This window comes from Chamaea fasciata, unplaced genomic scaffold, assembly GCF_029207755.1.
Source record: "Chamaea fasciata isolate MVZ Bird 193981 ecotype frontalis unplaced genomic scaffold, bChaFas1.0.hap1 SCAF_7, whole genome shotgun sequence".
NCBI classification, from domain to species: Eukaryota; Metazoa; Chordata; class Aves; order Passeriformes; family Sylviidae; genus Chamaea; species Chamaea fasciata.
The window spans coordinates 3,146,107-3,161,400 of record NW_027094092.1 but is presented as its reverse complement, the minus strand read 5'-3'; the positions used below and the strand labels follow the sequence as shown (position 1 = coordinate 3,161,400).

The 15,294-nt window shown below is 57.3% G+C and overlaps 3 protein-coding genes and 2 pseudogenes across 3 annotated transcripts; all 5 read right to left on the bottom strand.

The window, feature by feature from the left end:
* Nucleotides 1–947: 947 nt before the first annotated feature.
* Nucleotides 948–2,588, bottom strand: LOC136291586 (inositol 1,4,5-trisphosphate receptor-interacting protein-like 1; annotated as a pseudogene).
* A 1,471-nt stretch (nucleotides 2,589–4,059) lies between these two features.
* On the bottom strand, nucleotides 4,060–5,697 carry LOC136291584 (inositol 1,4,5-trisphosphate receptor-interacting protein-like 1). Its single transcript, XM_066186759.1, has one exon. It carries the CDS (start codon nucleotides 5,695–5,697, stop codon nucleotides 4,060–4,062), a length of 1,638 nt encoding a protein of 545 aa, XP_066042856.1.
* Nucleotides 5,698–7,169: 1,472 nt separating this feature from the next.
* On the bottom strand, nucleotides 7,170–8,810 carry LOC136291583 (inositol 1,4,5-trisphosphate receptor-interacting protein-like 1; annotated as a pseudogene).
* Nucleotides 8,811–10,281: 1,471 nt separating this feature from the next.
* Nucleotides 10,282–11,919, bottom strand: LOC136291582 (inositol 1,4,5-trisphosphate receptor-interacting protein-like 1). The gene has a single exon (XM_066186758.1). The coding sequence runs from the start codon at nucleotides 11,917–11,919 to the stop codon at nucleotides 10,282–10,284; it is 1,638 nt and encodes a 545-aa protein (XP_066042855.1).
* Nucleotides 11,920–13,383: 1,464 nt separating this feature from the next.
* On the bottom strand, nucleotides 13,384–15,021 carry LOC136291581 (inositol 1,4,5-trisphosphate receptor-interacting protein-like 1). Its single transcript, XM_066186756.1, has one exon. The coding sequence runs from the start codon at nucleotides 15,019–15,021 to the stop codon at nucleotides 13,384–13,386; it is 1,638 nt and encodes a 545-aa protein (XP_066042853.1).
* Nucleotides 15,022–15,294: the final 273 nt, after the last annotated feature.

Here is a 15,294-nt window from a genome sequence, read left to right as displayed (position 1 = left end):
AAATCTCCTGCTGTCAGATGACACAGGTTGCCTGGGTGCTGAGCTCCGTGCTTGTGGGGCTGCTTTTGGCACCTAAGTGACACCCCTGAGTGCCTAGTGGTGAATAACCTGGTGCTGGCCTGGGTCTTCTCCATGGCAGGATCCCTGTTCCTGCAGTGCCACTGCGAGAGGACCTGGATTGCAAGCAGACACGTCCCCGGGGCAATGAGCAGGTGTGGGGGCTGGTTTCCAGTGGGCACCTGCCACAGCCCACAGAGCACCGCATTCTGCACGTCCAGCAAGTGCATTTGTGCGGTGCCAAAGCCCTGCCAAGTGTGTGGGATGTGCAGAATCTTCATTGTCTCGCCAGTGAACACAAGCAGGCGCAGCAGCAGTGCCTCTTGCTTGCTCCCTGCCCCTCCACAGCTGCTAGGGACTTTCAGAGCCCACGTGAATGGGCTGAGAGTGCAAGGGGAACACAAGCTGAAGATCATCTCTATAGCCACCGTGGTCTGCAGTGGCTGCTGCACCAGGGAGACCGTGGAGAGGAGCACTGCAGAGTGAGAACTGGTGTGCCTTTGCTCAAAAAGGCTTTTTGTACCAGTCCCTACTCCCAGCCAGTCACAAATTCACTAGTGCAGCTCAGCAAGACTAGGACTCCGGTGGAGTTCAAGAAGAAACTTGCGCAAGCAAGATACAGTAAAAGTCCAGTTTATTGTAACAAATAACAAGAGAATTCAGGGTTACTAAAGGCACTAACTAAAAGGTCTCAATATATATTGTAAGAGCACTATTGGGGGGGGTTTAATAAATAAAATAAATGCATTATTTACCGGCTATTAACATATACAAGAGGTGCTAAAACTCCAGGAGGTTCATATATACAGGAAATGTGCTAACTATGGGACGTTACTCTATAGAGGCTCTGTCAGCAGGCTCCACAAGCACAGCTCTGGGCACCCTTTCGTTCAGAGCCTGTGGATCAGCAGTTGTTGGAATACATTCAGCAGAGAAATGTACTCCTGCACGGCGTTCAGGTGGGCATCCAGATCGCTGGCCAGGTGCTGAAGCAGGTTGGGCGGTTCAGCCACCCGCAGGTCTGAGGGCAGGCTGATCTCCAGAGGAAGCCTCTCGTTGCCGATCACAAAGTGGTTGAGGCGCTTTGTCTGCAGGGAGCCGTGGAGGAACTTCAAGATATCCAGCAGCCGCTGCCGGAAATCGCCCCTGCGCCACCGTGTCAGGGGGATGGTGGTCAGGAGGTGCATCAGCACCGTCTTCAAGGTGTAGCTGGAGAAACCCACACCCAGCAGGGAGCGGCTGAGCAGCTGCAGGCACTTGCAGTGCCAGCTGTCCTAGGGGGTCTGCCTGGCAATGTGCCGGAAGAATTTGGCCTCTGCCACGGCACAAGTCTCCAGCCACGTCGTGCTCGGCACGCCCGCTTCTGTCGGCTGGCTGCCCACAAAGACATCGGAGTCTCCTCGCCACACGCCAAAGACCACCTCAGCCGTGAAGCTTTCCTTGTCCTTGCTTAGCTGAAATTTACAGGAGCGGCTGCAGGGCTGCCACTTGAAACACCAGTGGCGGGACAGAGGCAAAAGCAGCCAGGCCAGTCTGACAAACCGACAGAACCAGTGGGCAGTTTTCTCCACATCGAGGTAGGAGCCAGTGCACAGGGTGTGCAGGAGGCTGGGCTTCTGTTTCCTTCTCAGCTCCTCCTCAGGGTGGTGGAGGAAACACAGCATGTCCTGCCCCAGCTGCTCCCTCGTGCAGGTGCACAGTAGCTCCACACGCACACGGAAGGTCCTCTGGGGCATCCCTGCGGTGTCCAGCTCCAGCTGGAATCTGTGTCCTGGAGGGGGACTCAGGGGCACAAGCACACGATAGACAGCACCTTCTGCCCGGGGACTCCAGCCTTCAAAGGCGCTGCCCACTCCGATGGCATCTTGTGGCACGGGGTAGAAACTGTTGGACAAGCCTTGTCCAAAGATGTGCGTCAGTTTGCCCATCAGGTAACTAATCATCGAGCAACCTCTCTCCAGGTCCACCTCAAGCAACGGGTTGAGCTCCTCTGAAAGGCTGTCAAAGTGACTTTTAACATTCTGCTTGTCATCTTCCTCCTTTGCATCCTGTTTGTCTTCTTCATGTCCAGCACCATTGATGTCCTCTCTTTTCTCATCATTGTTTACTTCTTCCTTTGCATCCACACAGCTGCCTGCTTCACATCCAGCGTTGTTCTCTTCTTCCATATTTGACTCGTTGTATTGTATTTCTATCTCAGCAACAATGTCCTTGTTGCTGGAGCTCTCCTTCTGGCCGCTGTTGTTGGGATGGCGTCTCATTTTCTCAAGTCTGAAGCACAGCACCAGGAGAACGAGGAGGATCCCCAGAAGAGCCCAGAAGTGCCAGACGAGCAGGGCTCCCCAGGCACCATGGCTCTGCTCCAGGCTCTTCTGCTTCAGCTCCTGAATGAGCCGGGCCATCTCCTGGTCCATGTGCTCAGCCCGCTGCTGCATGCGCTCCCGTGTGGCCTCATCCAGCCCGTCCCTGGCCTGCCGCGGGTACTGGATGAGGCCTTGCAGCAGCAGGAGAAGGAACATAGTGGCCACCATGACCTCAGCAGGTGGCAAGGGCTTCACTGGGGATGGGAGGCAGTGCTAGGGGAAGGGGGGACAGGAGCCCCAGGGATGTGAGGGCAGCAGAGGGCCCGGGCAGCTGGCAGGCTGCCGAACCGGCCTCTGGATGCCCGCTGAGAAGCGGCTCCCCGGGGACTCGCCTTTGTGCCCTCCTTCAGTGCTCAGCACGACCTCCTGTCTGCGTGCACGCTGGCCGCTGGCCCGGACTGCACTGGGGCAGCCTTTTAGCTGCTGCTTCTGTTTCTGGCTGCCCCCATTGTGACGCTGGCGCTGCCATGTCACAGCGGCAGAGAGCGGCCCGGCCAGCCCGGCCCTGCCCTCATCTCCACCTCAGCTCTGGGTGGGCTCTCCATGGCCCCGGGGACCAAACACCTGACACACGCCAGGTGCCGGCCCGCGGCTCAACGGGCCAAAAACCACCCCCAGGCAGAAGCCCCCAAACCCTTTTCAAATACGGAACTGGGGACATGGCCACAAAGGCTTTGTTTGTGAAATCTCCTGCTGTCAGATGACACAGGTTGCCTGGGTGCTGAGCTCCGTGCTTGTGGGGCTGCTTTTGGCACCTAAGTGACACCCCTGAGTGCCTAGTGGTGAATAACCTGGTGCTGGCTTGGGTCTTCTCCATGGCAGGATCCCTGTTCCTGCAGTGCCACTGCGAGAGGACCTGGATTGCAAGCAGACACGTCCCCGGGGCAATGAGCAGGTGTGGGGGCTGGTTTCCAGTGGGCACCTGCCACAGCCCACAGAGCACCGCATTCTGCACGTCCAGCAAGTCCATTTGTGCGGTGCCAAAGCCCTGCCGAGTGTGCGGGATGAGCAGAATCTTCATTGTCTCGCCAGTGAACACAAGCAGGCGCAGCAGCAGTGCCTCTTGCTTGCTCCCTGCCCCTCCACAGCTGCCAGGGACTTTCAGAGCCCACGTGAATGGGCTGAGAGTGCAAGGGGAACACAAGCTGAAGATCATCTCTATAGCCACCGTGGTCTGCAGTGGCTGCTGCACCAGGGAGACCGTGGAGAGGAGCACTGCAGAGTGAGAACTGGTGTGCCTTTGCTCTGAAAGGCTTTTTATACCAGTCCCTACTGCCAGCCAGTCACAAATTCACTAGTGCAGCTCAGCAAGACTAGGACTCCGGTGGAGTTCAAGAAGAAACTTGCGCAAGCAAGATACAGTAAAAGTCCAGTTTATTGTAACAAATAACAAGAGAATTCAGGGTTACTAAAGGCACTAACTAAAGGGTCTCAATATATATCGTAAGAGCACTATTGGGGGGGGGGTTTAATAAATAAAATAAATGCATTATTTACCGGCTATTAACATGTACCAGAGGTGCTAAAACTCCAGGAGGTTCATATATACGGGAAATGTGCTAACTATGGGACGTTACTCTATAGAGGCTCTGTCAGCAGGCTCCACAAGCACAGCTCTGGGCACCAGCAGCCCTTTCGTTCAGAGCCTGTGGATCAGCAGTTGTTGGAATACATTCAGCAGAGAAATGTACTCCTGCACGGCGTTCAGGTGGGCATCCAGATCGCTGGCCAGGTGCTGAAGCAGGTTGGGCGGTTCAGCCACCCGCAGGTCTGAGGGCAGGCTGATCTCCAGAGGAAGCCTCTCGTTGCCGATCACAAAGTGGTTGAGGCGCTTTGTCTGCAGGGAGCCGTGGAGGAACTTCAACATATCCAGCAGCCGCTGCCGGAAATCGCGCCTGCGCCACCGTGTCAGGGGGATGGTGGTCAGGAGGTGCATCAGCACCGTCTTCAAGGTGTAGCTGGAGAAACCCACACCCAGCAGGGAGCGGCTGAGCAGCTGCAGGCACTTGCAGTGCCAGCTGTCCTGGGGGGCCTGCCTGGCAATGTGCCGGAAGAATTTGGCCTCTGCCACGGCACAAGTCTCCAGCCACGTCGTGCTCGGCGCGCCCGCTTCTGTCGGCTGGCTGCTCACAAAGACATCGGAGTCTCCTCGCCGCACGCCAAAGACCACCTCAGCCGTGAAGCTTTCCTTGGCCTTGCTTAGCTGAAATTTACAGGAGCGGCTGCAGGGCTGCCACTTGAAACACCAGTGGCAGAACAGAGGCAAAGGCATCCAGGCCAGTCTGACAAACCGACAGAACCAGTGGGCAGTTTTCTCCACATCGAGGTAGGAGCCAGTGCACAGGGTGTGCAGGAGGCTGGGCTCCTGTTTCCTTCTCAGCTCCTCCTCAGGGTGGTGGAGGAAACACAGCATGTCCTGCCCCAGCTGCTCCCTCGTGCAGGTGCACAGTAGCTCCACACGCACACGGAAGGTCCTCTGGGGCATCCCTGCGGTGTCCAGCTCCAGCTGGAATCTGTGTCCTGGAGGGGGACTCAGGGGCACAAGCACACGATAGACAGCACCTTCTGCCCGGGGACTCCAGCCTTCAAAGGCGCTGCCCACTCCGATGGCATCTTGTGGCACGGGGTAGAAACTGTTGGACAAGCCTTGTCCAAAGATGTGCGTCAGTTTGCCCATCAGGTAACTAATCATCGAGCAACCTCTCTCCAGGTCCACCTCAAGCAACGGGTTGAGCTCCTCTGAAAGGCTGTCAAAGTGACTTTTAACATTCTGCTTGTCATCTTCCTCCTTTGCATCCTGTTTGTCTTCTTCATGTCCAGCACCATTGATGTCCTCTCTTTTCTCATCATTGTTTACTTCTTCCTTTGCATCCACACAGCTGCCTGCTTCACATCCCGCGTTGTTCTCTTCCACATTTGACTCGTTGTATTGTATTTCTTTCTCAGCAACAATGTCCTTGTTGCTGGAGCTCTCCTTCTGGCCGCTGTTGTTGGGATGGCGTCTCATTTTCTCAAGTCTGAAGCACAGCACCAGGAGAACGAGGAGGATCCCCAGAAGAGCCCAGAAGTGCCAGACGAGCAGGGCTCCCCAGGCACCATGGCTCTGCTCCAGGCTCTTCTGCTTCAGCTCCTGAATGAGCCGAGCCATCTCCTGGTCCATGTACTCAGCCCGCTGCTGCATGCGCTCCCGTGTGGCCTCATCCAGCCCGTCCCTGGCCTGCCGCGGGCACTGGATGAGGCCTTGCAGCAGCAGGAGAAGGAACATAGTGGCCACCATGGCCTCAGCAGGTGGCAAGGGCTTCACTGGGGATGGGAGGCAGTGCTAGGGGAAGGGGGGACAGGAGCCCCAGGGATGTGAGGGCAGCAGAGGGCCCGGGCAGCTGGCAGGCTGCCGAACCGGCCTCTGGATGCCCGCTGAGAAGCGGCTCCCCGGGGACTCGCCTTTGTGCCCTCCTTCAGTGCTCAGCACGACCTCCTGTCTGCGTGCACGCTGGCCGCTGGCCCAGGCTGCACTGGGGCAGCCTTTTAGCTGCTGCTTCTGTTTCTGGCTGCCCCCATTGTGACGCTGGCGCTGCCATGTCACAGCGGCAGAGAGCGGCCCGGCCAGCCCGGCCCTGCCGTCATCTCCACCTCAGCTCTGGGTGGGCTCTCCATGGCCCCGGGGACCAAACACCTGACACGCGCCAGGTGCCGGCCCGCGCCTCAACGGGCCAAAAACCACCCCCAGACAGAAGCCCCCAAACCCTTTTCAAATACGGAACTGGGGACATGGCCACAAAGGCTTTGTTTGTGAAATCTCCTGCTGTCAGATGACACAGGTTGCCTGGGTGCTGAGCTCCGTGCTTGTGGGGCTGCTCTTGGCACCTAAGTGACACCCCTGAGTGCCTAGTGGTGAATAACCTGGTGCTGGCTTGGGTCTTCTCCATGGCAGGATCCCTGTTCCTGCAGTGCCACTGCGAGAGGACCTGGATTGCAAGCAGACACGTCCCCGGGGCAATGAGCAGGTGTGGGGGCTGGTTTCCAGTGGGCACCTGCCACAGCCCACAGAGCACCGCATTCTGCACGTCCAGCAAGTGCATTTGTGCGGTGCCAAAGCCCTGCCGAGTGTGTGGGATGTGCAGAATCTTCATTGTCTCACCAGTGAACACAAGCAGGCGCAGCAGCAGTGCCTCTTGCTTGCTCCCTGCCCCTCCACAGCTGCCAGGGACTTTCAGAGCCCACGTGAATGGGCTGAGAGTGCAAGGGGAACACAAGCTGAAGATCATCTCTATAGCCACCGTGGTCTGCAGTGGCTGCTGCACCAGGGAGACCGTGGAGAGGAGCACTGCAGAGTGAGAACTGGTGTGCCTTTGCTCTGAAAGGCTTTTTATACCAGTCCCTACTCCCAGCCAGTCACAAATTCACTAGTGCAGCTCAGCAAGACTAGGACTCCGGTGGAGTTCAAGAAGAAACTTGCGCAAGCAAGATACAGTAAAAGTCCAGTTTATTGTAACAAATAACAAGAGAATTCAGGGTTACTAAAGGCACTAACTAAAGGGTCTCAATATATATCGTAAGAGCACTATTGGGGGGGGGGGTTTAATAAATAAAATAAATGCATTATTTACCGGCTATTAACATGTACAAGAGGTGCTAAAACTCCAGGAGGTTCATATATACGGGAAATGTGCTAACTATGGGACGGTACTCTATAGAGGCTCTGTCAGCAGGCTCCACAAGCACAGCTCTGGGCACCAGCAGCCCTTTCGTTCAGAGCCTGTGGATCAGCAGTTGTTGGAATACATTCAGCAGAGAAATGTACTCCTGCACGGCGTTCAGGTGGGCATCCAGATCGCTGGCCAGGTGCTGAAGCAGGTTGGGCGGTTCAGCCACCCGCAGGTCTGAGGGCAGGCTGATCTCCAGAGGAAGCCTCTCGTTGCCGATCACAAAGTGGTTGAGGCGCTTTGTCTGCAGGGAGCCGTGGAGGAACTTCAAGATATCCAGCAGCCGCTGCCGGAAATCGCCCCTGCGCCACCGTGTCAGGGGGATGGTGGTCAGGAGGTGCATCAGCACCGTCTTCAAGGTGTAGCTGGAGAAACCCACACCCAGCAGGGAGCGGCTGAGCAGCTGCAGGCACTTGCAGTGCCAGCTGTCCTAGGGGGTCTGCCTGGCAATGTGCCGGAAGAATTTGGCCTCTGCCACGGCACAAGTCTCCAGCCACGTCGTGCTCGGCACGCCCGCTTCTGTCGGCTGGCTGCTCACAAAGACATCGGAGTCTCCTCGCCGCACGCCAAAGACCACCTCAGCCGTGAAGCTTTCCTTGTCCTTGCTTAGCTGAAATTTACAGGAGCGGCTGCAGGGCTGCCACTTGAAACACCAGTGGCGGGACAGAGGCAAAAGCAGCCAGGCCAGTCTGACAAACCGACAGAACCAGTGGGCAGTTATCTCCACATCGAGGTAGGAGCCAGTGCACAGGGTGTGCAGGAGGCTGGGCTTCTGTTTCCTTCTCAGCTCCTCCTCAGGGTGGTGGAGGAAACACAGCATGTCCTGCCCCAGCTGCTCCCTCGTGCAGGTGCACAGTAGCTCCACACGCACACGGAAGGTCCTCTGGGGCATCCCTGCGGTGTCCAGCTCCAGCTGGAATCTGTGTCCTGGAGGGGGACTCAGGGGCACAAGCACACGATAGACAGCACCTTCTGCCCGGGGACTCCAGCCTTCAAAGGCGCTGCCCACTCCGATGGCATCTTGTGGCACGGGGTAGAAACTGTTGGACAAGCCTTGTCCAAAGATGTGCGTCAGTTTGCCCATCAGGTAACTAATCATCGAGCAACCTCTCTCCAGGTCCACCTCAAGCAACGGGTTGAGCTCCTCTGAAAGGCTGTCAAAGTGACTTTTAACATTCTGCTTGTCATCTTCCTCCTTTGCATCCTGTTTGTCTTCTTCATGTCCAGCACCATTGATGTCCTCTCTTTTCTCATCATTGTTTACTTCTTCCTTTGCATCCACACAGCTGCCTGCTTCACATCCAGCGTTGTTCTCTTCTTCCATATTTGACTCGTTGTATTGTATTTCTATCTCAGCAACAATGTCCTTGTTGCTGGAGCTCTCCTTCTGGCCGCTGTTGTTGGGATGGCGTCTCATTTTCTCAAGTCTGAAGCACAGCACCAGGAGAACGAGGAGGATTCCCAGAAGAGCCCAGAAGTGCCAGACGAGCAGGGCTCCCCAGGCACCATGGCTCTGCTCCAGGCTCTTCTGCTTCAGCTCCTGAATGAGCCGGGCCATCTCCTGGTCCATGTGCTCAGCCCGCTGCTGCATGCGCTCCCGTGTGGCCTCATCCAGCCCGTCCCTGGCCTGCCGCGGGCACTGGATGAGGCCTTGCAGCAGCAGGAGAAGGAACATAGTGGCCACCATGACCTCAGCAGGTGGCAAGGGCTTCACTGGGGATGGGAGGCAGTGCTAGGGGAAGGGGGGACAGGAGCCCCGGGGATGTGAGGGCAGCAGAGGGCCCGGGCAGCTGGCAGGCTGCCGAACCGGCCTCTGGATGCCCGCTGAGAAGCGGCTCCCCGGGGACTCGCCTTTGTGCCCTCCTTCAGTGCTCAGCACGACCTCCTGTCTGCGTGCACGCTGGCCGCTGGCCCGGGCTGCACTGGGGCAGCCTTTTAGCTGCTGCTTCTGTTTCTGGCTGCCCCCATTGTGACGCTGGTGCTGCCATGTCACAGCGGCAGAGAGCGGCCCGGCCAGCCCGGCCCTGCCCTCATCTCCACCTCAGCTCTGGGTGGGCTCTCCATGGCCCCGGGGACCAAACACCTGACACACGCCAGGTGCCGGCCCGCGGCTCAACGGGCCAAAAACAACCCCCAGGCAGAAGCCCCCAAACCCTTTTCAAATACGGAACTGGGGACATGGCCACAAAGGCTTTGTTTGTGAAATCTCCTGCTGTCAGATGACACAGGTTGCCTGGGTGCTGAGCTCCGTGCTTGTGGGGCTGCTTTTGGCACCTAAGTGACACCCCTGAGTGCCTAGTGGTGAATAACCTGGTGCTGGCTTGGGTCTTCTCCATGGCAGGATCCCTGTTCCTGCAGTGCCACTGCGAGAGGACCTGGATTGCAAGCAGACACGTCCCCGGGGCAATGAGCAGGTGTGGGGGCTGGTTTCCAGTGGGCACCTGCCACAGCCCACAGAGCACCGCATTCTGCACGTCCAGCAAGTGCATTTGTGCGGTGCCAAAGCCCTGCCGAGTGTGCGGGATGAGCAGAATCTTCATTGTCTCGCCAGTGAACACAAGCAGGCGCAGCAGCAGTGCCTCTTGCTTGCTCCCTGCCCCTCCACAGCTGCCAGGGACTTTCAGAGCCCACGTGAATGGGCTGAGAGTGCAAGGGGAACACAAGCTGAAGATCATCTCTATAGCCACCGTGGTCTGCAGTGGCTGCTGCACCAGGGAGACCGTGGAGAGGAGCACTGCAGAGTGAGAACTGGTGTGCCTTTGCTCTGAAAGGCTTTTTATACCAGTCCCTACTGCCAGCCAGTCACAAATTCACTAGTGCAGCTCAGCAAGACTAGGACTCCGGTGGAGTTCAAGAAGAAACTTGCGCAAGCAAGATACAGTAAAAGTCCAGTTTATTGTAACAAATAACAAGAGAATTCAGGGTTACTAAAGGCACTAACTAAAGGGTCTCAATATATATCGTAAGAGCACTATTGGGGGGGGGGTTTAATAAATAAAATAAATGCATTATTTACCGGCTATTAACATGTACCAGAGGTGCTAAAACTCCAGGAGGTTCATATATACGGGAAATGTGCTAACTATGGGACGTTACTCTATAGAGGCTCTGTCAGCAGGCTCCACAAGCACAGCTCTGGGCACCAGCAGCCCTTTCGTTCAGAGCCTGTGGATCAGCAGTTGTTGGAATACATTCAGCAGAGAAATGTACTCCTGCACGGCGTTCAGGTGGGCATCCAGATCGCTGGCCAGGTGCTGAAGCAGGTTGGGCGGTTCAGCCACCCGCAGGTCTGAGGGCAGGCTGATCTCCAGAGGAAGCCTCTCGTTGCCGATCACAAAGTGGTTGAGGCGCTTTGTCTGCAGGGAGCCGTGGAGGAACTTCAACATATCCAGCAGCCGCTGCCGGAAATCGCGCCTGCGCCACCGTGTCAGGGGGATGGTGGTCAGGAGGTGCATCAGCACCGTCTTCAAGGTGTAGCTGGAGAAACCCACACCCAGCAGGGAGCGGCTGAGCAGCTGCAGGCACTTGCAGTGCCAGCTGTCCTGGGGGGCCTGCCTGGCAATGTGCCGGAAGAATTTGGCCTCTGCCACGGCACAAGTCTCCAGCCACGTCGTGCTCGGCGCGCCCGCTTCTGTCGGCTGGCTGCTCACAAAGACATCGGAGTCTCCTCGCCGCACGCCAAAGACCACCTCAGCCGTGAAGCTTTCCTTGGCCTTGCTTAGCTGAAATTTACAGGAGCGGCTGCAGGGCTGCCACTTGAAACACCAGTGGCAGAACAGAGGCAAAGGCATCCAGGCCAGTCTGACAAACCGACAGAACCAGTGGGCAGTTTTCTCCACATCGAGGTAGGAGCCAGTGCACAGGGTGTGCAGGAGGCTGGGCTCCTGTTTCCTTCTCAGCTCCTCCTCAGGGTGGTGGAGGAAACACAGCATGTCCTGCCCCAGCTGCTCCCTCGTGCAGGTGCACAGTAGCTCCACACGCACACGGAAGGTCCTCTGGGGCATCCCTGCGGTGTCCAGCTCCAGCTGGAATCTGTGTCCTGGAGGGGGACTCAGGGGCACAAGCACACGATAGACAGCACCTTCTGCCCGGGGACTCCAGCCTTCAAAGGTGCTGCCCACTCCGATGGCATCTTGTGGCACGGGGTAGAAACTGTTGGACAAGCCTTGTCCAAAGATGTGCGTCAGTTTGCCCATCAGGTAACTAATCATCGAGCAACCTCTCTCCAGGTCCACCTCAAGCAACGGGTTGAGCTCCTCTGAAAGGCTGTCAAAGTGACTTTTAACATTCTGCTTGTCATCTTCCTCCTTTGCATCCTGTTTGTCTTCTTCATGTCCAGCACCATTGATGTCCTCTCTTTTCTCATCATTGTTTACTTCTTCCTTTGCATCCACACAGCTGCCTGCTTCACATCCCGCGTTGTTCTCTTCCACATTTGACTCGTTGTATTGTATTTCTTTCTCAGCAACAATGTCCTTGTTGCTGGAGCTCTCCTTCTGGCCGCTGTTGTTGGGATGGCGTCTCATTTTCTCAAGTCTGAAGCACAGCACCAGGAGAACGAGGAGGATCCCCAGAAGAGCCCAGAAGTGCCAGACGAGCAGGGCTCCCCAGGCACCATGGCTCTGCTCCAGGCTCTTCTGCTTCAGCTCCTGAATGAGCCGAGCCATCTCCTGGTCCATGTGCTCAGCCCGCTGCTGCATGCGCTCCCGTGTGGCCTCATCCAGCCCGTCCCTGGCCTGCCGCGGGCACTGGATGAGGCCTTGCAGCAGCAGGAGAAGGAACATAGTGGCCACCATGACCTCAGCAGGTGGCAAGGGCTTCACTGGGGATGGGAGGCAGTGCTAGGGGAAGGGGGGACAGGAGCCCCGGGGATGTGAGGGCAGCAGAGGGCCCGGGCAGCTGGCAGGCTGCCGAACCGGCCTCTGGATGCCCGCTGAGAAGCGGCTCCCCGGGGACTCGCCTTTGTGCCCTCCTTCAGTGCTCAGCACGACCTCCTGTCTGCGTGCACGCTGGCCGCTGGCCCGGGCTGCACTGGGGCAGCCTTTTAGCTGCTGCTTCTGTTTCTGGCTGCCCCCATTGTGACGCTGGCGCTGCCATGTCACAGCGGCAGAGAGCGGCCCGGCCAGCCCGGCCCTGCCCTCATCTCCACCTCAGCTCTGGGTGGGCTCTCCATGGCCCCGGGGACCAAACACCTGACACACGCCAGGTGCCGGCCCGCGGCTCAACGGGCCAAAAACCACCCCCAGGCAGAAGCCCCCAAACCCTTTTCAAATACGGAACTGGGGACATGGCCACAAAGGCTTTGTTTGTGAAATCTCCTGCTGTCAGATGACACAGGTTGCCTGGGTGCTGAGCTCCGTGCTTGTGGGGCTGCTTTTGGCACCTAAGTGACACCCCTGAGTGCCTAGTGGTGAATAACCTGGTGCTGGCCTGGGTCTTCTCCATGGCAGGATCCCTGTTCCTGCAGTGCCACTGCGAGAGGACCTGGATTGCAAGCAGACACGTCCCCGGGGCAATGAGCAGGTGTGGGGGCTGGTTTCCAGTGGGCACCTGCCACAGCCCACAGAGCACCGCATTCTGCACGTCCAGCAAGTGCATTTGTGCGGTGCCAAAGCCCTGCCAAGTGTGTGGGATGTGCAGAATCTTCATTGTCTCGCCAGTGAACACAAGCAGGCGCAGCAGCAGTGCCTCTTGCTTGCTCCCTGCCCCTCCACAGCTGCTAGGGACTTTCAGAGCCCACGTGAATGGGCTGAGAGTGCAAGGGGAACACAAGCTGAAGATCATCTCTATAGCCACCGTGGTCTGCAGTGGCTGCTGCACCAGGGAGACCGTGGAGAGGAGCACTGCAGAGTGAGAACTGGTGTGCCTTTGCTCAAAAAGGCTTTTTGTACCAGTCCCTACTCCCAGCCAGTCACAAATTCACTAGTGCAGCTCAGCAAGACTAGGACTCCGGTGGAGTTCAAGAAGAAACTTGCGCAAGCAAGATACAGTAAAAGTCCAGTTTATTGTAACAAATAACAAGAGAATTCAGGGTTACTAAAGGCACTAACTAAAGGGTCTCAATATATATCGTAAGAGCACTATTGGGGGGGGGGTTTAATAAATAAAATAAATGCATTATTTACCGGCTATTAACATGTACCAGAGGTGCTAAAACTCCAGGAGGTTCATATATACGGGAAATGTGCTAACTATGGGACGTTACTCTATAGAGGCTCTGTCAGCAGGCTCCACAAGCACAGCTCTGGGCACCCTTTCGTTCAGAGCCTGTGGATCAGCAGTTGTTGGAATACATTCAGCAGAGAAATGTACTCCTGCACGGCGTTCAGGTGGGCATCCAGATCGCTGGCCAGGTGCTGAAGCAGGTTGGGCGGTTCAGCCACCCGCAGGTCTGAGGGCAGGCTGATCTCCAGAGGAAGCCTCTCGTTGCCGATCACAAAGTGGTTGAGGCGCTTTGTCTGCAGGGAGCCGTGGAGGAACTTCAACATATCCAGCAGCCGCTGCCGGAAATCGCGCCTGCGCCACCGTGTCAGGGGGATGGTGGTCAGGAGGTGCATCAGCACCGTCTTCAAGGTGTAGCTGGAGAAACCCACACCCAGCAGGGAGCGGCTGAGCAGCTGCAGGCACTTGCAGTGCCAGCTGTCCTGGGGGGCCTGCCTGGCAATGTGCCGGAAGAATTTGGCCTCTGCCACGGCACAAGTCTCCAGCCACGTCGTGCTCGGCGCGCCCGCTTCTGTCGGCTGGCTGCTCACAAAGACATCGGAGTCTCCTCGCCGCACGCCAAAGACCACCTCAGCCGTGAAGCTTTCCTTGGCCTTGCTTAGCTGAAATTTACAGGAGCGGCTGCAGGGCTGCCACTTGAAACACCAGTGGCAGAACAGAGGCAAAGGCATCCAGGCCAGTCTGACAAACCGACAGAACCAGTGGGCAGTTTTCTCCACATCGAGGTAGGAGCCAGTGCACAGGGTGTGCAGGAGGCTGGGCTCCTGTTTCCTTCTCAGCTCCTCCTCAGGGTGGTGGAGGAAACACAGCATGTCCTGCCCCAGCTGCTCCCTCGTGCAGGTGCACAGTAGCTCCACACGCACACGGAAGGTCCTCTGGGGCATCCCTGCGGTGTCCAGCTCCAGCTGGAATCTGTGTCCTGGAGGGGGACTCAGGGGCACAAGCACACGATAGACAGCACCTTCTGCCCGGGGACTCCAGCCTTCAAAGGTGCTGCCCACTCCGATGGCATCTTGTGGCACGGGGTAGAAACTGTTGGACAAGCCTTGTCCAAAGATGTGCGTCAGTTTGCCCATCAGGTAACTAATCATCGAGCAACCTCTCTCCAGGTCCACCTCAAGCAACGGGTTGAGCTCCTCTGAAAGGCTGTCAAAGTGACTTTTAACATTCTGCTTGTCATCTTCCTCCTTTGCATCCTGTTTGTCTTCTTCATGTCCAGCACCATTGATGTCCTCTCTTTTCTCATCATTGTTTACTTCTTCCTTTGCATCCACACAGCTGCCTGCTTCACATCCCGCGTTGTTCTCTTCCACATTTGACTCGTTGTATTGTATTTCTTTCTCAGCAACAATGTCCTTGTTGCTGGAGCTCTCCTTCTGGCCGCTGTTGTTGGGATGGCGTCTCATTTTCTCAAGTCTGAAGCACAGCACCAGGAGAACGAGGAGGATCCCCAGAAGAGCCCAGAAGTGCCAGACGAGCAGGGCTCCCCAGGCACCATGGCTCTGCTCCAGGCTCTTCTGCTTCAGCTCCTGAATGAGCCGAGCCATCTCCTGGTCCATGTACTCAGCCCGCTGCTGCATGCGCTCCCGTGTGGCCTCATCCAGCCCGTCCCCGGCCTGCCGCGGGCACTGGATGAGGCCTTGCAGCAGCAGGAGAAGGAACATAGTGGCCACCATGGCCTCAGCAGGTGGCAAGGGCTTCACTGGGGATGGGAGGCAGTGCTAGGGGAAGGGGGGACAGGAGCCCCAGGGATGTGAGGGCAGCAGAGGGCCCGGGCAGCTGGCAGGCTGCCGAACCGGCCTCTGGATGCCCGCTGAGAAGCGGCTCCCCGGGGACTCGCCTTTGTGCCCTCCTTCAGTGCTCAGCACGACCTCCTGTCTGCGTGCACGCTGGCCGCTGGCCCGGGCTGCACTGGGGCAGCCTTTTAGCTGCTGCTTCTGTTTCTGGCT